This window comes from Somniosus microcephalus, chromosome 7 (assembly GCF_052327205.1).
Source record: "Somniosus microcephalus isolate GS21.2 chromosome 7, FLI_Smic_1.0, whole genome shotgun sequence".
Classification (NCBI taxonomy): Eukaryota; Metazoa; Chordata; class Chondrichthyes; order Squaliformes; family Somniosidae; genus Somniosus; species Somniosus microcephalus.
The window spans coordinates 151,462,002-151,484,501 of record NC_140993.1 but is presented as its reverse complement, the minus strand read 5'-3'; the positions used below and the strand labels follow the sequence as shown (position 1 = coordinate 151,484,501).

The window sequence follows — 22,500 nt, the reverse complement described above, 5'->3', positions numbered from 1 at the left end:
GGGGAGGTATAGAGGCAGGTGTTACATCTCCTCCACTTGCACGGGAAGGTGCCAGGCGAAGGGGAAGGGCTGTTTGGGGTGATAGAGGAGTGGACTAGGGTGTCTCGGAGGGAGCGGTCCCTACGGAATGCTGAAAGGGGAGGGGAGGGGAAGATACGTTTGGTGGTGGGATCACTTTGGAGGTAGCGGAAATGCCAGAGGATGATCCGTTGAATGTGGAGGCTGGTGGGGTGAAAGGTGAGGACAAAGGGAACCCTATCGTGGTTCCGGGAGGGAGGGGCAGGGGTGAGGGCAGAAGTGCGGGAGATAGAACTGACACGGTCAAGGGCAGTGTCAACCACGGTCGAGGGGAATCCTCGGTTGCGGAAAAAGGAAGACATGTCTGAAGCACTGGTGTGGAAGGTGGCATCGTCAGAGCAGATACGACGGAGACGGAGAAACTGGGAGAATGGAATAGAGTCCTTACAGGAGGCGGGGTGGGAGGAAGTGTAGTCCAGGTAGCTGTGGGAGTCGGGCTTGTAGTGAATATTGGTCGATAACCTACCCCCAGAGATGGAGACGGAGAAGTCGAGGAAGGGAAGAGTCAGAGATGGACCATGTGAAGGTGAGGGAAGGGTGGAAATTGGAGGCAAAGTGAATGAAATTGTCAAGTTCGGGGCGAGGGCAGGAAACGGCAGTCATCAATGTATCGGAAAAAGAGGTGAGGGAGGGGCCCCGAGCAGGACTGGAACAAAGATTGTTCCACATAGCCCACGAAAAGGCAGGCATAGCTAGGACCCATGCGGGTACCCATGGCAACACCTTTGATTTGGAGGAAATGAGTGGAGTTAAAGGAGAAGTTGTTCAATGTGAGAACAAGTTCAGCCAGGCGGAGGAGGGTGGTGGTGGATGGGGACTGGTCGGGCCTCTGTTCAAGGAAGAAGCGGAGCGCCCTCAGGCAATCCTGGTGGGGGATGGAGGTGTAGAGGGATTGTACATCCATGGTACACACACACATACATATATACACACACACATACATATATACACACACGCACACACACATACACACGCACACACGCACACACACACGCAGATGGGCATATATACACACACGCAGGCATACACACATATGCACATGCACACACATTTATATGCACGCACACACATTTATATGCACGCACACTTGTATGCATGCGCGCACACACACGTGCGCGCGCACACACGCGCGCGCACACGCGCGCGCGCACGCGCGCGCACACTCGCGCGCGCACACGCGCGCACGCACACGCGTGCACACACACACACACACACACACACACACACACACACACACACATTGTATGCATACACACACACACTTGTATGCATACACACACACACGTGTATGCATACACACACGTATTATATACATCATACATATACATATGTAAATACACATAGCAAAAGCCCCTATGAGCATTTAAGACTTGCCTTAAAATAATGCCAGCTATATACTCGCTAGTGAAAAAAGATTTCACCACCATAAAATTTCCCACATGTCTTCAGCATGGTCCAAATGGGAGTTACTAGGCCTGTAGATTTTGGCATTCTCTAATTAAAAATGAATTCACAATTAAAGCGGCCATTTTAACTTGGAGTTCTTCCATTTTACCATGTCACCCTAGATAAACAGATTGAAGAGTGTGCTATTTTGGATAAGTGATGGGTGACTGTGGTAAACCACTGTTATACCTGTCTGTATGTGTATGTGTATTCCACTAGGTACAGGTCTGGACATGCCTCGGCTGACTCCTCCCACTATTCCAGGTATATAAGTGACTACCTCCCAGTCCCTTAGTATTCTGGACGGGTCGACCACTCGAGACAAGACCTTCATTCTTTAGTTAATAAAAGCCTGATTGTTACTCGCTCAACCTCAGTCTTTTGAGTAATTGATGGTGCATCAGTGACATTCCAGCAACTATTAAACAAATGGAGCTAAGTCCAATCAATCATATCTTAGTCTAAAAACAGAAGGCTACCTCCTCTTCTTTACGCCGTTTCTTTTCTTGTTCCTCTTCAAACTCTTTTGCAATACGTGCCCTCTGTTCAGCTAAGCGTTTCTCTTCTTGTTGCTCTTCAAGTTTACATTTTTCACGTTCCTCCTCTGCCTTGCGTCGCTTCTCTTCAATCTGGAATACATTAAAAATGAATTCAAAGCTGTTCACTAGTAGCTTTTTTTTTAAAGCAGCTTCTTACGACACAAAGCTGGGTGGGCGTGTGTGCTGTGAGGAGGATGCAGAGAAACTCCAGTATGATTTGGACAGGTTGGGCGATTGGGCAGATGCATGGCAGGTGCAGTATAATGTGGATAAATGCGAGGTTATCCACTTTGGTGGCAAAAACAGGAAGGCAGATTATTATTTGAATGGCAATAGATTGGGAGAAGGGGAAGTGCAAAGAGACCTGGGTGTTCTTGTGCACCAGTCGCTGAAGGTAAGCATGCAGGTGCAGCAGGCGGTTAAGGCGGCAAATGGTATGCTGGCCTTCATAGCGAGAGGATTCGAGTACAGGAGCAAGGATGTCTTGCTGCAGTTGTACAGGGCCTTGGTGAGACCACACCTGGAGTATTGTGTGCAGTTTTGTTTGCCTTATCTGAGGAAGGATGTTCTTGCCATGGAGGGAGTGCAGCGAAGATTCACCAGGCTGATACCTGGGATGGCAGGAATGACGTATGGAGAGAGATTGGGTCGATTAGGCTTATATTCGCTAGAGTTTAGAAGAATGAGAGGGGATCTCATTGGAACTTATAAAATTCTAACAGGACTAGACAGACTAGATGCAGGAAGGCTGTTCCCGATGGCGGGGCAGTCCAGAACCAGGGGTCACAGTCTAAGGATAAGGGGTAAGCCATTTAGGACAGAGATGAGGAGGAATTTCTTCACCCAGAGAGTGGTGAACCTGTGGAATTCTCTACCACAGAAGACAGTTGAGGCCAATTCATTAAATATATTCAAGAAGGAGTTAGATATATTTCTTAAGGCTAAAGGGATCAAGGGATATGGGGAGAAAGCAGAGACAGGGTACTGAATTTGGATGATCAGCCATGATCGCATTGAATGGCGGAGCAGGCTCGAGGGGCCGAATGGCCTACTCCTGCTCCTATCTTCTATGTTTCTATGTTTCTAGAATTCCCTGTATTCCCTAAGGGGAAGAAAAACTTCACTCTTAGGGATGCTGTTCCTTTATATTTTCAAACTTCAAGTTAGCTGGTCATCCCAACTTTGCTGCATCAGATCCTCATGCTAATCAGATCCTCAGTTCTTTGCTTAATTTTAGCATGGGTACATTCAGTTCTATTTTTGGTGCTCAAGACTCAATCAATTTACACATAAACAATAACAATATGAAGCATATAAACCACAGAGAGTAAAAATCTATATATGTTATAGAAGTATAAACTTTATTCCCTGAAAAAATGTTTGAAGAACTTTGGTACATGGTGCTTTGTTCATCCCTAAAATAGTTTCTCAAATTCATCAATTTCAGAAATTGAAACAATAGAACCTCAATTATTTTCCATAATGATAGGAGCCTCCATAGCAATTAACAAAAATTGACAGCTAATTTAATTCCCCTACCTCCAAATTATTATATACTGCCTTTAGCACTCATCTCTGGAGCTGTGGTGCCACGAGAGTTAAGGGAACATTTTTGGCTGCTTTACTGCAAATGCACGAGGGAGCCGTGAGGCAGCTGATAAGTTGCTGCATCACCAACTAAACTTGCTGGCAGGCAGACTACTCGGATGCAAAAAAGCTAGCAACCCCAACTCCTGTAGTTCAGATTATCTTCAAAAAATCTCATCGACAATCAAAAGCATTGGGGATAGTGAGTGTGTGGACAATCAAGGTTCCACTGTATTATGGTTTTATCACTTCTTCATACTTCATCCATCAAATGGAAGTAGCATTTGGTCGACCTATATATGGCATTAGCTTACCACGTAAACTTTCACCAGTCTAAACAGTTATTTGTTGCTTGTGAAATAAATGCTATAGGAAAATCTATAATTAAACAGAGATTAGCAATTTAGATTCTGCTGTGCATCTCCTTGTGTAACTCCCTGGCTGGCAGGAACCACCAGTGAAAGTTGGAGCTCACTTGGCTCTCACAGGGATCAATTTTTGAGTCAAAGCAGAATTCATGGCAGAGTATCTGTAATGCATCTACTTGGAGCAGTCTTTGCTGTTTTGAGGCATTACTGTCTTGATTTAGACCAAGCTGGGCCAGTCGGTGTAGGTCCTCAAAGATCTGCCTCGGGTACAATGGAGAGAGCTTTATATATTGAGATTTAATAAGTCAGGAAAAATGGTAATTTATTTACAGTAGGTAGTGGCTTCCACGTACATCTCTATCCAAATATCAGGTTACATACAGCGGATCCATCACCAATACATGAAGCTTACTAACTATGCAAATCAAGATGACAGCCAGTAAACTGGTAGTTTAATGAAAGGAGTTTCAGCTCACAAGAATCCAATGGTCCAATGGCTTCCAGCATTAGATTAATCAGAACTTTGTGAACTTGAGAGTCCCACTTTGCAGCACAAAAGGAACAAAAGGGGGCACCTGCCAGGCCTTTTCCTGAAACAATGGTCCAGTAATTCCGGGCACAACGCGTGAGTAAGGACGGGGTACTCACGCGTGTGCCCGGAGGAATTGCCGGTTTTCAGCATGCGCTGAAAACCGGCATTTCCTGTCCTCTGACCCAAGGGGTTAAGAGGCAGTACGCGCGCGACTGCACAGGCAGCGCGTGCGCAGTGAAATTCCTTTTTTTTTCCCCCAGAGTTGCCCGAGTGTAAAGGCCTCCGGTCTTTACTCGTGGAAAAACCAGACATAAGTATTTAGTTTTACAGGTAAGTGGGCTTTTAGTACAATGTAGAAATTTTTTTTCCACAGGTTTGTTATTTTTAAAGAATTTACAGTAAGGTAAGTTTAGTTTTAGACACTATTTAAAAAAAAATTATTTTTTACAAAAAATTGATTAATTGTTTAAAACATTTTTTAAAACTTATTTATAGTTAATATAATCAGTGGGATGTTTTTTAAAATTTTATTTAAAGTTAAAGTAGTGTTTTGGCAGCCCATACTTTTCATGAGTTTGACAGCGCTTACTGTCAAACTCATGAGTTTCCCCTCCCCTGATTGGCTGCACAGTGCTCACCTGATCCCAGCCGGCACATCGCACTAACTACGCCGCTGGATCAGGTAAGCACATCGCGCCGACATCTGAACCGGGCCAGTGACAGGAAATGCGAGCAGGCCCAGGCTTCAGATGTCAGCGCGCAGGGTAAGTGCAGATCGGGGGCTTGCACGCGCGGCAAGCTCCCGATCCTAATTTCAGGGCCATTATGCTACAGAACTCCTCTATCACTTCACCCGCCAGAGAAAGCAATAGGCAGAAATCACAGCAATGGAAACTCAGAATGCCCTCATCTTGCAGCATTAAAGATATTAAATGAATGCTTGGTGCATCACACACTAACAAGTTGAAATGATACTTGACACTTTATAAAGCATTACTGTCTGAAATTATGTGCATAATGTGTGGACAACCAATGAGTGTTCAGCATTGCCAAAGGCCAGACCAATGTCTGTTCTGAAGCCAAGACCAAAATTAAGCAGCTACACAGCTTCATTGTGAAAGATTTTAACCCCAGGGCGGAAAGGAAGGGGTAGAGAGAGGGAGTCCTGGCCCAAGATCTTCCCATAATTCTATAACTGCTGGCATGTCTGAAAATCCTCAACAGGCCATTAACCTGTGATTTTCATTGGTTGATTAATAAACTTATTCCAAGCTATGTGGAAGATAATGAATGAGGAAAAAAGGCAATTTCAGATGTATCCAAAACTAAATTTTCACGTATATCAAAAGTACATTTCTACTCATTTCTTGCATATCAGCACAACAATGCTCAATCACCATTTTGTCTTTTCAAGAGCAAATATTTTTTTTAAATGATGCGTATGCATCAGATTTATACATCTAAGAGTTTGGATGTGCTACTAATGTTTCGATCAAAACAAAGAAAAAAATTCCCAGTGCGCTACTTACTCCCAGAATGAAGCTATTAAAAAAAAAATCAAGTCCTATTTTAGCATCATAAGTTTATCAATCGACAGCTAAACCACATAGATCAAGAAAGTCTCAGTTTTAATTCCTGGTCTGTGCTGAGTTAAGTAATCTTAATAGAGGCAGCAACATAGGTGCCAACGTTGGCCTCGGCACCATTAGGTTAGGATGAGAGGGGGGGAAAAAAAAAAAAAAAATCGGCCAGGGTTCCAACTCCTGATCACTGTTCAGTGACATATTGGTCACAATTTTCCCAGTGGAAGTGGGTTGGAATCAGGTTGACTGGTCGGCGGCTTCAGGTCCCACTGCCGGCTTCAGCCGCTCCAAGATAACGATTTTAATTTAACTGGACTCATTAAGCCCGCCGTGCACGCTACCCGATTCAATCAGTGGGTTCGGGTGTGCTGCTCGCCCCTGCTGACGTCTTCCATTCAGGAGCTTTTAAGAGGCCCATGGAGCCTTTAGATTTCATAACCTTTATGCTGCTCCTGAAAACGGGTCTTTTGAACATGACTGCTGCAAGATCTAAGGCTGCTCCTCGATTTGATGATCCCCTCCATTCTCTTGTGGAGGGAGTAAGGCGGCGCCAGGAGGTTCTGTTCCCTCCCGATACTACATTTATAATCACGATGACAAATATTTGTAACGAAAAGCGATGGCAAAGATTCAATGAGTTGGCCTGTGTGCTCAGAAATGGAGGTTGCGCAGTGAGGAGCCAGGGCGCCTTTCATCTGTAATGATGGTGGTGAGAGTGATAGGACACCACAGTTTATTGTGCAGATGCTGTATGGTATGTTAAGAAGGTCGGCCAGACATTCATTTCCATGTGCCAGCCATATGTGGTTAATGCGTAAAATTACGCAAATCTGGCATGGATTTGTGCATCCCTTGCCTCACGGCCAGCAATGTGCTCGCGTGCTGGTGGTATTGGCACATCCGCCCCCGCAAGGCGTTCCTGTTCCTCCTCCTCGGAGGAGGAGGCTGTGCGCTGTGCCACTTGTTCCTCAGGCAGCGGTAAGCCATGCTGCTGTGCGACTTTGTGCAGGGCACAGCAGACCACGACAACTCTGGAGACCCTGGCTGGTGAGTACTATAGGGCTCCACCAGATCTGTCGAGGCATCTGAATCACATTTTGAGCAAACCGATCGTTTCCTCGATGATGCATCTGGTGGAAATGTGGCTCACATTGTACCGCTCCTCAGCTTGGGTTGATGGCCACCTCATCGGTGTCATTAGCCACTTTTTCAGGGGACAGCCTTCGTCTCCATGTAGCCATCTGGAAAGTTGGGTTGGCGGATGGAAGAGCTGAGGTACAGTAGACTGCCGCAGGATACAGTAGACTGCCGCAGGATGAAAGAGTCATGGCAACTGCCAGGGAACTTGGCACAAACATTCATAATGTTCTTCCTGTGGTTACACACCAGCTGGACTTTAAGGGAGTGCAAGCCCTTGCGGTTGACAAATACAGCTGGGTTGTGATGGGGTGCCCTAATGGCCACGTGTGCAGTCTACGACGCCCTGCACCCTTGGGAAGCCTGCCATATTTGCAAAGCCAACCGCACACGCAGTTACACTTCCTTCATCCGTGGAGAAGTGGATGTAATTGTGCGACTTTGCAAAGAGGGCATCGGTAACCTGCGTGATGCAAGTGTGTGCGGCCGACTGGGCGATACCGCTGATGATCCCGAAGCAAAGAAGTTGAGTGCGGTGGTGACTTTTACAGCCACTGGTAAGAAGTGGCCACCCGCTCCTCTGGACTCCAGGTGATGGTGCAGCATTGTGCAGATGTCAGCGACTACCTCTTGCGACGTCTCAGCCTCCTTTGGCACTGCTTCTCACTCATGTTGAGGAAGCTCATCCTCGGCCTGTAAACCCTGTGTTGGGGGTATCTCCTGCGGCGAGGTGCAACCCTGCGCTGTGTCCACTGCCCTGTGCATCATCAGGTGACTGAGAAGGTTGGCGCTCCTGTAGTTGGTGCTGCTGTTGTGCCTGGTTCTGCTGCTGCCGCAGCTGCTCTTCCTCCGATTCTAAGGACCAGGATGAGAGGGTATAAATGGTTCTCATCCCACTGGCATATATCTCAGTTGAGGAAGAGATGTTATAAGCGCTCAGTCAATGTGGCCAGAGGGTATTCCAAGGAGGTCACAGTGCATATGGTTCACAGCTTAAACACTCACAAGCTCAATAAACCTGCAAAATGTGTTCCAAAACCTCAAAGCATAAAGTTCTGTTATTTGAAAGTGAGCAATATCGCTGGTCAGCTTTTATGCTGCAGGAGCAGTTGTCAACAATTCAGCTAGTTGCTGAACCCGGCACAATCAGCTAGCATGTTTGTTGCACGAATGGCAACACGCTGAAAAAGTTGTAAAATGGGCAGAGCCAGTTAAAAAGGGATTATCTAGGCAGTTAACAAGCTGTTAACTGTCTTAAGTGCCTCTCCCGCCGTTTGGTGTTGGGTCCGATTGGAACTCGCAGACCCGACACTTTACAAAGTTGCGTGGAGGCGGGATGGCGGCGGGTTTGCAACACTCCGTCAATCATTTGGATTTTAACTCCCGACCCATCTCCAAACCCGCCCTGAGCACCAGCAAGATTGCGGCCATAGTGCAAGTGTGCACTTATGGATCTCAAACAAGATCAGGATTGGGTTTAGTTCTGAAGTGCATCATGGTTGAATTGTATGCCAAAACTCACCCTCAAGATTCAGATTGGAACAAAAACCACTTGCATAAAGTACCATGAGGACAACCAACACCCATAGATTTGTAACCCAGGAAGGAGTCAGTGTCTTTCAGGAATAAAGAGGGAAGAAAATTGGTTTAAAAAAAACACAAAAAATGATCTTGAAGCTTATATTCCACTCCGTATCAGAGGTACCTTCTCTTAGCTTAGCACAGTGTGTAATTGTATCAGAAGATATCCTTGACTATTTGTCCATTCTTGCAGGTAAAGCAGAACAGCTATCATTTAAAGGGTAGAGAAGCAGAAAGGGAGTTCAATGGGAAATAAAAATAGAATTTCTTCAACTGCATTTACTTGCAAGCGTAGATATTCTTTGTACTTTTGTTGCTCAGGAACTTTTTTTTCAGATTGTAGTTCATTAAAAGGATTTCCTTGGGAAAGCTGCGATGCATTTGCAAATGTAAACCCTACAAAAAGGAAAGAAAAGAATATTAAATGGCTAAATCTGACTAGCCTTCAAAAAACATCTGGAAATAGTTAAAATAAACTGAATACTTGGAACGGGTTAAATCTGAACAAAATCATGCCAAAAGAGCAAAACTACAGAAGTTTGCAATCATCTGAAACCAAAGAGCAGTTGACAACTTTGAACACTGTCACAGCCATATTTTATAATTTATACAGTATTTTTGTCCATTTCTGCACTGTACTATTCAACTTTTTCCACAAGATGGAAAATATTGTGGGGATGGGACAGTGTTTGGTGTCAATCACCCTCTGGACCATGTTGTAAACACACAAGAGTCAGAAGAAATAGGAGCAGTGGTAGGCTATATGGCCCCTCGAGCCTGCTCCGCCATTCAATAAGTTCATGGCTGATCTTCGACCTCAACTCCACTTTCATGCCCTATCCCCATGTCCCTTGATTCCTCTAGAGTTCAAAAATCTATCTAGCTCAGCCATGAATAATCTCAACGACTGAGCATCCACAGCTCTTTGGGGCAGAGAATTCCAAAGATTTACAACCCTCTGAATGAAGAAATTCCTCCTCATCTCAGTCTTAAAAGGCCGACCCCTTATCCTGAGACTATGCCCCCTAGTTCTAGACTCCCCAGTCAGGGGAAAAAAACTCTCAGCATCTGCAACGGGCAGAAAACATTGGTGGGAGTGGTTTATAAGCCCCCAAATAGTAGTTGTAATGCAGGGCAGAGTATAAATCAGGAAATTAGAGGCGCATGTAACAAGGGTAATACAGTAATCATGGGGGACTTTAATCTACATATAGACTGGGCAAACTAAATTTGCACCAATAGTGTGGAGGATGAATTCATGGAAAGTATGCAAGGTAGTTTTCTAGATCAGTATGTTGAGGAATCAATTAGGGAACAGACTATTTTACATCTAGTATTGCGCAGCGAGAAGGGGTTAATTTATAGCCTTGTAGTAAAGGGGCCTTTAGGGAAGAGTGACTGGAGAAATTAATGGGACTGAAAGCTGATAAATCCCCATGACCTGATGGCCTAATACTAGGGTTTTGAAAGAGATGGCTATTGAGATAGTGGATGCATTGGTTGTCATTTTCAAAAATTCCATAGATTCTAGAACAGTTCCCGTGGATTGGAAGGTAGCAAATGTAACCCCACTATTTAAGAAAGGAGGGAGAGAGAAAACAGGGAACTACAGACCAGTTAGCCTGACATCAGTAGTAGGGAAGATGCTAGAATCTATTATTAAGGACGTGGTAACAGGGCACTTAGAAAATAAGAGGATTGGGCAGAGTCAACACAAATTTATGAAAGGGAAATCGTGTTTGACAAATTTGTTAGAATTTTTTGGGGTTGTAACTAGCAGAATAGATCAGGGGGAACCAATGGATGTGGTCTATTTGGATTTTCAGAAGGCATTCGATAAAGTGCCACACAAGAGGTTCTTAAACAAAATTAGGGGACATGGGATTGGGGGTAATATACTAGCATGGATTGAGGATTGGCTAATGGACAGAAAACAGAGAGTCGGAATAAACGGGTCATTTTTGGCATGGCAGGCTGTAACTAGCGGGGTACCGCAAGGATCAGTGCTTGGGCCTCAGCTATTCACAATCTACATCAATGATTTGGATGAGGGGACCAAATGTAATATATCCAAGTTTGCTGATGATACAAAGCTGGGTGGGAATGTAAGTTGTGAGGAGGATGCAAGGAGGCTTCAAGAGGATGTAGACAGGCTAAGTGAGTGGGCAAGAACATGACAAATGGAATATAATGTGGAGAAATGTGAAGTTATCCACTTTGGTAGGAAAAATAGAAAAGCAGTATTTTTTAAGTGGTGAGAGATTGGGAAATGTTGGTGTTCAGAGGGACCTGGGTGTCCTTGTATACAAATCACTTAAAGTTAACATGCAGGTACAGCAAGTAATTAGGAAAGCAAATGATATGTTGGCCTTTATTACAAGAGGATTTCAGTATAAGAGTAAAGACGTCTTACTGCAATTATATAGGGTCCTGGTGAGACCACACCTGGAGTATTGTGTACAGTTTTGGTCTCCTTACCTAAGGAAGGATATACTTGCCATAGAGGGAGTGCAATGAAGGTTCACCAGACTGGTTCCTGGGATGGGGGGGATTGTCCTATGAGGAGAGATTGAGTAGACTAGGCCTATATTCACAAGTTTAGAAGAATGAGAGGTGATCTCATTGAAACATACAAAATTCTTACAGGACTTGACAGGGTAGATGCAGGGAGGATGTTTCCCCTGGCTGGGGAGTCTAGAACCAGTCTCAGAATAAGGGGTCGGCCATTTAGGACTGAGATGAGGAGAAATTTCTTCACTCACTCAGAGGGTGGTGAATTTCTGGAATTCTCTACCCCAGAGGGCTGTGGAGGCTCAGTCATTGAGTATATCCAAGACAGAGATCGATAGATTTTTGAATATTAAGGGAATCAAGGGATATGGGGATAGTGCAGGAAAGTGGACGTGAGGTAGAAGATCAGCCATGATCTTATTGAATGGCGGAACAGGCTTGAAGGGCCGAATGGCCTATTCCTGCTCCTATTTCTTATGTCCTTATGTTCTGAGAGGGGGGAGGGTGAACAGCCAGAGGTCGTGGTCCATATTGATACCAACAACATAGGTAGAAAAAGGGATGAGGTCCTGCAGGCATATTTTAGGGAGCGAGGAAGGAGATTACAAAGCAGTACCTCAAAAGGTAGTAATCTCTGGATTACTCCCTGTGCCACGAGCTAGTGAGTATAGAAATAGGAGGATAGAGCAGATGAATGCGATGCTGGAGAGATGGTGCAGGAGGGAGGGCTTCAGATTATTGGGACATTGGGACTGGTTCTGGGGGAGGTGGGACCTGCTGCACCTCAACAGAGCCAGAACCAATGTCCTCACGGGGGCAGGGGGGGGTTACTAGTGCTGATGGGGAGGGTTTAATCTAATTTGGCAGGGGGATGGGAATCGAGTGACCTTCATTGCACCGCCTCTAAGGCAAGTATATCCTTCCTTAGCACCAGCATGTAACATTGAAAAGGAGAAACAAAGTGCACAAAGGATGGGGAGAGACAGATAACACTAGAGTAAGAAATAGTAAGGTATTTGGTGAGAACAGATTAAGAGAGAATACAAGAAGGTCTAAGACAGGTTAACAGTGCAAGTGTGTAAACGCACAAAGCGTGGTAAATAAGGTTGGTGAGCTGCAGGCGCTAATAGCCATGCGGGAATATGATGTCGTGGCGATAATAGAGACCTGGCTCAAAAAAGGGCAGGATTGGGTTTTAAATATTACTGGTTATAAGGTGTTCAGGAAAGATATGGAAGGAAAGAAAGGAGTGGGGTGGCAGTATTGGCTAAGGAGAATGTTACAGTGCTGGAGAGAGAGGGTGTCCTGGAGGGGTCAAGGACAGAATCTATTTGGTTAGAGTTGAGAAATAATAGAGTGCCATTACACTACTAGGTGTATTTTATAGGCCACCAACTAGTGGGAAAGATAGAGGAGCAAATTTGCAAGGAAATTACAGAGAGGTGCAAGAACTATAGAGTAGTAATAATGGGGGACTTCAATTATCCTAATATAGACTGGGATAGTAATAGTGTAAAGAGCAGAGATGGGGAAGAATTTCTGAAGTGTGTTCAGGAGAACTTTCTTGATCAGTATGTTTCCGGCCCAATGAGGAAAGAGGCATTGCTGGATCTGGTTCTGGGTAATGAGGTGGGTCAAGTGGAGCAAGTGTCAGTCAGGGAACATTTAGGGAACAATGGTCATAGTATTATAAGGTTTAGATTAGCTATAGAAAAGGACAGGAAGCAATCTAGAGTAAAAATACTTAATTGGAGGAAGGCAAATTTCAGTGGGTTGAGAATGGATCTGGCCTGGGTAAATTGGAATCAAAGATAGGCAGGGAAAACTGTAATCGAACAATGGGCTGCTTTTAAAGAGGAGAGATGGTTCGGGTACAGTCGAGGTACATTCCCACGAGGGAGAAATGTAGGGCGACTAAAACCAGAGCTCCCTGGATGACGCAAGAGATAGAGAGTAAGGTGAAGCAGAAAAAGGGCACGTATGACAGATGTCAGGTTGAGAATCAGGCTGAATATAGAAAGTTCAGAGGGGAAGTGAAAAAGAAAATAAGAGGGCCAAAGAGAGAGTATGAGAATAGATTGGCAGCTAGCATAAAAGGGAATTCAAAAGTCTTCTGTAGGCATTAGAAATAATAAACAGGTAGTAAGAGGAGGGGTGGGGCCAATTAGGGACCAAAAAGGAGACCTACGCATGGAGGTAGAGGGCATGGTTGAGGTACTAAATTTGTACTTTGCATCTGTCTTCACCAAGGAAGAAGAGGTCGGTACGAGGACCAGTGCTTTTCTTGATATATATATTAATGACTTGGACTTGGGAGTACAGGGCACAATTTCAAAATTTGCAGATGATACTAAACTTGGAGGTATAGTGGACAGTGAGGAGGATAGTGATAGACTTCAAGAAGTCATAAACATGCTGGTGAAATGGGCGGACAAGGCAGATGAAAATTAACGCAGAAAAGTTCGAAGTGATACATTTTGGTCGGAAGAACGAGAGAGAGGCAATATAAACTAAAGGGTACAATCCTAAAGTGGGTGCAGGAATAGAAAGACCTGGGGGTATATGTGCACAAATCATTGAAGGTGGCAGGGCAGGTTGAGAAAGCAGTTAAAAAAACATACAGGATCCTGGGCTTCATAAATAGAGGCATAGCGTACAAAAGCAAGGAAGTTATGATGAACCTTTATAAAACACTGGCTCGGCCTCAACTGGAGTATTGTGTCCAATTCTGGGCACCACACTTTAGGAAAGATGTGAATGCCTTGAGAGGGGGTGCAGAAAAGATTTACAAGAATGATTCTATGGATGAGCGACTTTAGTTACGTGGATAGACTGGAGAAGCTGGGGTTGTTCTCTTTAGAGCAGAGAAGGTTGAGAGGAGATTTGATAGCGGTATTCAAAATCATGAGGGGTCTAGATAGAGAAACTGTGCCCATTGGCAGAAGGGTCGAGAACCAGAGGACACAGATTCAAGGTGATTGGCAAAAGAACCAAAAGCGACATGAGGAAAAACTTTTTTCACGCAGCGAGTGGTTAGGATCTGGAATGCACTGCCTGAAAGGATGGTGGAGGCAGACTCAATCCTTGCTTTCAAAAGGGAATTGGATAAGTACCCGAGGGGAAAAAATTTGCAGGGGGAGTGAGACTAGCTGAAGTGCTCTTGCAGAGAACCGGCACGGGCTCGACAGGCCAAATGGCCTCCTTCTGTGCTGTAACTATTCTATATATCCTGTCAAGCCCCCTCAGAATTTTGTATGTTGCAATGAGATCACCTCATTCTTCTAAACTCCAGAGTATAGGCCTGATCTACACAATCTCTCATTACAGGACAACCCTCTCATCCCAGGAATCAATCGAGTGACCTTCATTGCACCGCCTCTAAGGCAAGTATATCCTTCCTTAGATAAAAGGAGACCAAAACTGTGCACAGTACTCCAGCTGTGGTCTCACCAAGGCCCTGTATAATTGTAGTAACACTTCCTTACTCTTGCACTCCAACCCTCTAGCAATAAAGGCCAATATGTCATTTTCCTTCCTAATTGCCTGCTGTACCTGCATGCTAACTCTGTGTTTCTTGTACTTGGCCACCTAAATCTCTCTTGAACACCAACATTTAATAGTTTCTCACCATTTAAAAAATATTATGCTTTTCTATTTTTCTCACCAAAGTGAATAACTTCACATTTCCCCACATTATACTCCACCTTATTGTCCGCTCACTTAACCTGTCTATATCCCTTTGCAGGCTCTTTGCATCCTCCTCACAGCTTACTTTCCCACCTAGCTTTGTATCGTCAGAAAACTTGGATACACTGCACTCGGTCTCTTTATCTAAGTCATTAATATAGATTGTAAATAGCTGAGGCCCAACACTGATCCTTGCGGCACCCCTCTAGTTACAGCCTGCCAATCTGAAAATGACTCATTTATCCCTACTCTCTGTTTTCTGTACGTTAACCAATCCTCTATGCTAATACATTACCCCCAACCCCACGTGCCCTTATCTTGCGTAACCTTTTATGTGGCACCTTATCGAATGCCTTTTGTGAATCCAAATATACAACATCCACTGCTTCCCCTTTATCTACTCTGCTAGTTACATCCTCAAAAAACTCTAAAAATGTCAAACACTATTTCCCTTTCATAAAACCATGTTGCCACTGCCTAATAGCATATCATGATTTTCTAACTGCCCTGTTACCACTTCTTTAATAATGGATTCCGGCATTTTCCCAACGGCCGATGTCAGATTAACTGACCTGTAGTTCCCTGTTTTCTCTCTCCTTCCTTTCTTGAATAGTGGGGTTATATTTGTTACCTTCCAATCTGCTGGGACCGTTCTAGAATCTAGGGAATTTTGGAAAATCACAACCAATGCATCCACTATCTCTGAATGCACTTCTTTTAGAACCCTAGTATGTAGGCCATCAGGTCCAGGGCATTTGTCAGCTTTTAGTCCCATTACTTTCTCAAGTACTTTTTCTCTACTGATATTAATTACTTTAAGTTCCTTGCTTTCATTAGCCCCTTGGTTCCCCACAATTTTTGGTATACTTTTTGCGTCTTCCACTGTGAAGACAGATACAAAATATTTGTTTAAAGACTTTACCATTTTCTTGTTGCCCAATATAATTTCTCCTGTCTCAGCCTCTAAGGAACCAATGCTTGCTTTTGCTGCTCTCTTCCTTTTTACATATTTGTAGAAGCTCTTGCAATCTGTTTTTATATTTCTTGCTAATTTACTCTCATTCTATTTTCTCCATTTTAATCAGTCTTTTGGTCATCATTTGCTGGTTTCTAAAGCTCTCCATATTCTCAGGCTTAATACTATTCTTTGCAACATTATAAGCCTCTTCTGTTATTCTAATACTATCCTTAACTTCTTTAGTTAACCATGGATGGATTACTTTTCCCATGAAGTTTTTATTTCTCAATATATTAGTTAAGAATTTGGGATTTTTTTTTAATGTTCACCAATGCTTATTTACGGTCATACCTTTTAATCTAATTTCCCAATCTACCTTAGCCAACTTGCCCCTCATACCCATGTAATTGGCTTTGTTTAAGTTTAAAGCTCTAGTTTCAGACTTACGAATGTCACTCTCAAATTCAATGTGAAATTCTATCATATTATGGTCACTCTTCCCTAGACGATCCTTTACTATAAAATTACTAATTAATCAAGTCTTATACACAAAATAAGATCTAAAACAGCCCAATACAAAAGCATTTTCTGTTTTTATATCTAAAATAGCCTGTTCCCGGTTAGTTCCATGATGTATTGTTCTAGGAAACTGTCTCGAATGCATTCCATGAACTCGTCCTCCAGACTACCCATGTCAATTTCATTTTCCCAATCTATATGAAGACTAAAGTCCCCCACGATTATTGCATTACCTTTGTTACAAGCTCCTATTATTTCTTGATTGATACTCTGTCCAATGGTATAGCTACTGTTAGGGGGCCTATAAACTACTCCCACCACTCTGTGTTCTGCCCCTTGTTATTTCTTATATCCACCCATACTGATTCTACTTCCTGATCTTGAGAGTCAAGATCCTTTCTCTTTACTGTCATCCTTAATTATTAGGGCTACCCCTTGTCCCCCCCCCAATTCCAGTCTACCTGTCTTTTCTCCATGTTACAATTTTAGGTTTTGACTCCAGATATTTTTCTTCAGTCTGTGTCTTTGAGACCTTGTTCCTTATGACCCAGCGTGTGCTTTAAACTGCCTAATAGCCAGGCAATTTGTAGCAAGCCCGGGTGTGCCCTCAGATGGCCTTTCTCAATTTTGGATAGCAGTAGAACAACCACTTTATTAAACCATAAATTGACAATCAGATTTATTAATCAGTAGACGGTTAAGTGAATAACATGATGCACTCCTTCAGTACTGGACTTTCAACAATGCAATTCTCCTTCAGTGCTACACTGCAATGTCAGCCTAGATTAAGGATCTCAAGTCCTGGAACGGGCCTTGAAACAAAAGCCTTCTGACTCAGAGGAAAGGATACCACCAACTGAGCAAAGCTAAATAAGTAAATTGAAATATGTTTCTCAAACTCAAGTAGAGCTGTCAATGAAACATATACATGAACAAAACTCACAGGATGATTACATTTGAATTGAATGATTTGGCCACTTCCTTAGATACCGGTCTCATAACATCTGATCTGAAGCTACTGTGCATCAAAGACAAAATGCTTCATTTTTATCAGAGACATCCCATGCGGTGTCCATTTAACAGAACTGCTGTGCAGTCACAATATATTATGGGGATATTCCCTAATTTTAACAAAAATTGGGACCTTAACGAGCTCAAGTGCCACGGATACTTCCAGGTTACAATGGGCATTTAGACGTTTTAGGCCTCTGTGCTCCATAATGTGGGGAGCCAGTGTCCAATACATAGCAGACTACAGGAACTGAAGACTGTTATCAGCCCCATACTTCGAATAATCAGAAGAATTTGACAAAGAAAATTAGATTAAGTATGATTTAAGATACAATGTCATGTTTTCCCCAATTTCCTATGGTTTGAAAGGGAACATTCCTTTATGTTTACTTAATTAATAAGGAACAGTAAAGACATTTAGTGCCCATCCTTGATGCCCTAGAAAAGGTGGTGGGCTGCCTTCCTGAACTGCTGGAGTCTATGTGATGAAGGTGCTATCACAATGCTGTTAGGCAGAGGGGGTTTCAGGATTTTTGCACCACAACGATGAAGGATCAGTGATCTATGTTCTAGTCCAGATGGTGTGTTACTTGGCAGTGATGGTGTCCCCATGCACCTGCTGTCCTTGCCCTTCTAGGTGGTAAGTGTCGTAGGTTTAGACATACTATAGAAGAAGCCTTGGCGAGTTGCTGCAGGTCACCCAGTAGATAGTACATAATGGCCCGGAATTTGCAGTTGTAATGATGGTGAAATTGTCAGCGTTCGCTGTCATTACTCTGTAAAACTGACAGCAACTTCTGGAGTCCGCACATGTGCAGGGAAATGTGGAAATCCGGAAGTTGCTGCTCCTCCACAGGGTGCACTGTTGCAGTCCTCGCAGATGGAAATCAATTAGAAATCAACAAGAACAACAACTTGTATTTATATAGCACCTTTAACATAGTAAAACGTCCCAAGGCACTTCACAGAAGCGTTATAAAACAAAATTTTGACACTGAGCCACATAAGGAGATATTAGAGCAGATGACCAAAAGTTTAGTCAGAGGTAGGTTTTAAGGAGCGTCTTAAAAGGAGCAAAGAGAGGTAGAGATGCAAAGAAGTTTAGGGAGGGAATTCCAGAGCTTAGGGCCTTGGCAGCTGAAGGTACGGCCACCAATGGTGGAACAATTAAAATCGGGGATACTCAAGAGGCCAGAATTAGAGGAGCACAGATATCTCAGAGGGTTATGGGGCTGGAGGAGATTACAGAGATAGGGAGGGGTGAGGCCATGGACGGATTTGAGAACAAGGATGAGAATTTTAAACATCGAGGCATTGCTTAACCGGCAGCCAAAGTAGGTCAGTGAGCACAGGGGCAATGGGTGAACGGGACTTGGTGAGAGTTAGGAAACAGGCAGCAGTGTTTTGGATGACCTCAAGTTTATGGAGGGTAGAACGTGGGAGGCTGGCCAGGGGTGCATTGGAATAGTAAAGTCTAGAGGTAACAAAGGCATGGATGAGTGTTTCAGCAGACGAGCTGAGGTAGGGGCAGAATTGGACAATGCTCCGGAGGTGGAAATTGGCAGTTTTAGTGATGGCGCGGATATGTGGTCGGAAGCACATCTCGGGGTCAAATATGACACCAAGATTGCGAACAGTCTGGTTCAGCATCAGACAATTGCCAGGGAGAGGAATGAAGTCAGTAGCCAGGGAACGGAGTTTGTAGCGGGGACCGAGGACAATAGCTTCGGTCTTCCCAATATTTAGTTGGAGGAAATTTCTGCTCATCCAGTAATGGATGTCGGACAAGCAGTCTGATTATTTAGAGACAGTGGAGGAGTCGAGAGAGGTGGTGGTGAGGTAGAGCTGGGTGTTGTCACCGTACATGTGAAAATTTACACTAGTTTTTGGAAGTTGTCGCCGAGGGGCAGCATGTAGATGGGAACTAGGAGGGCGCCAAGGATAGATCCTTGGGGGACATCAGAGGCAATAGTGCAGGAGCAGGAAGAGAAGCCATTGCAGGTGATTCTAGCTACGATTAGATAGATACGAACGGAACCAGGCGAGTGCAGTCCCACCCAGCTGGACAACGGTGGAGAAGCATTGTAGGAGGATGGTGTGGTCCACTGTGTCAAAGGCTGCAGACAGTTTGAGAAAGACATGGAGGGTTAGCTTACCTTTGTCACGGTCACTGAATTGATGTGAACTTCCACTTTTTATGCACCATTCTAGTTGTAAAAACTCATGAAAAAGTTAAGCCTTGTTGGCTGAGGTGTAACTGGGTTTTTAATAGCATACTAAAATTACTGAACAACTTCTCTGGCCCGGAAAAATTAATTTTACATTTGTGGAGTGTCATTTTCTCCATTCCATGATAAAATTCCATAGATTTTTAAAATAATAATTAATTTTTATTTTATTTCTTTAAAGTTGTTTGAGATTTCAGCTTCTACCTTAATCCTATATGTATGTCTCACTCTTTATTCCGCTTTCTGTAAGATTATAAAAACTGAATGATAAAACCTGTTTTTTACATCCTGGTTTGCTGTCTGAGACTTCTTCAATGTGATTGTCTGCTTAGCCTGCTTGATGACATCACTGTTGCTGGATGCCACAGATCCCCTATAGTTGGTGCCAGATGGAAAGTCATGTTGGAAAAGATGAAATAGATGACACAGAGCCCACTAAAGGTTTCTGGGCAGCCTTCTTCGAGATCAGCAGCGAGTGCCGAACTGCCACTGACCTCAAAATCTAGGCCATTGCATCCATGGTACACCGGTGGTGAAAGGGAGGGTGATGTGCCGATCAAGCGGGCTGCTTTGTCCTGGATGGCGTCGAGCTTCTCAAGTGTTGTTGCAGCTGCACCCATCCATGCAAGTGACGAGTATTCCATCACAATCCCAACTTGTACCTTTTAGGTACTTTAAAGGCAGTAGATAAGCCACTCATTGCGGAATGCCCTACCTCTGACCTGCTCTAGAAGCCATGGCATTTATGTGGTTGTTCCAGTTGAGTTTCTGGTCAATAGTGAATGTTATGGGGAGGTGGTTAAGCACTCTTTATTGCCCCCAGGCCTCCGATCACCCACCACCAGCCCAGCCCCCCCAACCCCCAAGGCCGACACCGGCCCCCACAAGATCCCTCCCTGCCTCCTCGGTGCAGCCTAGTGCCACAGGTCTACCCACCAGGACCAGCCAGCCTCTCAATCTTGCTGGGAGAAACAGAGGCTTCCCATTCAAATCAGGCCATGTTAAATTCGGTAGGGCCTGCAGGAAATCCGTTCTCCCGCGTTTCCCAACCACCTTGGCGCATCCCCGTCCCCAACCTACATTCCCCATTAAAATTCAGCCCAATCACTCTCACACAAACCAATGCTCTCGGTGTGGGGGAGGGACAGGGTCACCCCTTAAAGTAATTACATCAAAAAATCTTCAAAGGAAGTCTTCCTTTTATCACTACCCAAAGGCAACTGATACCAACACACTACAAAAGGTGCACAGGATCACTGGGAATTAAAAAGAGAAAGTTTTGGTGTGCGAATCTCTTATATTAGCATTTGTTCTCAATATTCATTAGGACATGAACTTACCTTGGGTCTTCCCTTGAGGGGTGTCAACCTCGGGTCTGGAGTGCTGATTTCCTTGATGAGGATAGTCCCTGTAGGCATATTCATTCTGCTTATGCATTTTCTTCAGATCAGCTGCATGGTAATATCATACATTTAAAATAAATGCATTTCAGAATACAGTAAAAGACAATCATGAATTATAAGTCAGTTTTGGACATTTAATTAGAAGATGTGGATCAAAGGGGGAACTGGTGATGGAGTTATTTCCTTTCACCTCTGGATCCTGGGTTCAAATCCAGCCCAACCTGGTTGGATACAAGTTTCCATTCAGTTATATACAAATACTAGCTGGGGGTGCCCGGCGGTGCCGAGGCTTTTTGAGGGCATGTTGTTGTTGGAAAAGAGAGAGGGAGCAACTGGGGGGGGAAGAGAGAGAGGGAAGGAGAGAGAGAGAGAGAGGGAGAGAGAGAGAGAGAGAAGGAAGGGGAGAGAGAGAGAGAGGGAAGGAGAGAGAGAGAGAGAGAGAGAGAGAGGGAGAGATATACATGTCACAACCTGAGGACTGTTTAAAATTAAGACTGTTTAAAATTAATATTGAACGTACCAAATGAAATACAAAGACTGTTTAAAATTAATATTGTTTAAAAGTAATATTGTATGTACCCAACAAATGTCAAATCGATTGACACCTACAGAATGTTGGAAAACTGTACCTTTTTGCTATGTAAGCTTTGGCAATATGGTTCTCTGTAAACTTTCATGCCAATAAAGCATTTTAATTGGAATTGGAATTGGAATTGGAGAGGGAAGGAGAGAAAGAGAGAGGGAAGGAGAGAGAGAGAGGGAAGGAGAGAGAGAGAGGGAAGGAGAGAGAGAGAGGGAAGGAGAGAGGAGAGAGAGGGGGAAGGAGAGAGAGAGAGAGAGAGAGAGAGAGGGGGAAGGAGAGAGAGAGGGGGAAGGAGAGAGAGAGAGAGAGAGAGAGAGAGAGAGAGAGAGAGAGAGAGAGAGAGACTGGGGGAGAGAGAGAGAGAGAGAGAGAGAGAGAGAGAGAGAGAGAGACTGGGGGGAGAAGAGAGAGAGAGATTGGGGGGAGAAGAGAAAGACAGAGAGATTGGGGGGAAGAGAGAGAGACTGGGAGTGTGAGAGAGAGAGAGAGAGAGAGCGAGAGAGAGAGAGAGACTGGGAGTGTGAGAGAGAGAGAGACTGGGAGTGTGAGAGAGAGAGAGACTGGGCGTGAGAGAGAGAGAGACTGGGCGTGAGAGAGAGAGAGAGAGAGAGAGAGTCTGGGAGTGTGAGAGAGAGAGAGAGAGTGGGAGTGTGTGAGAGAGAGGGAGTGTGTGAGAGAGAGGGAGTGTGAGAGATAAGAGAGAGAGAGGGTGGGAGTGTGTGAGAGAGAGAGAGACAGAGAGAGAGAGA

At 44.2% G+C, this 22,500-nt stretch overlaps 1 protein-coding gene across 5 annotated transcripts in view; it reads right to left on the bottom strand.

Moving 5' to 3' along the window:
• cspp1a (centrosome and spindle pole associated protein 1a) overlaps window positions 1-22,500 on the bottom strand; it is a 284,247-nt gene that overhangs the window by 112,732 nt on the left and 149,015 nt on the right. For 4 of the 5 annotated variants that reach the window (XM_085993101.1, XM_085993103.1, XM_085993104.1 and 1 more), the window contains 4 exons: window positions 21,106-21,216; window positions 19,571-19,654; window positions 9,135-9,247; window positions 2,004-2,153 (listed from right to left, as the gene is read on the bottom strand). In XM_085993101.1, coding sequence (XP_085849227.1) covers window positions 2,004-2,153; window positions 9,135-9,247; window positions 19,571-19,654; window positions 21,106-21,216 — 458 coding nt within the window. The remainder of the gene's footprint in view (window positions 1-2,003; window positions 2,154-9,134; window positions 9,248-19,570; window positions 19,655-21,105; window positions 21,217-22,500) is intronic. The other variant, XM_085993102.1, reaches the window with a different exon arrangement.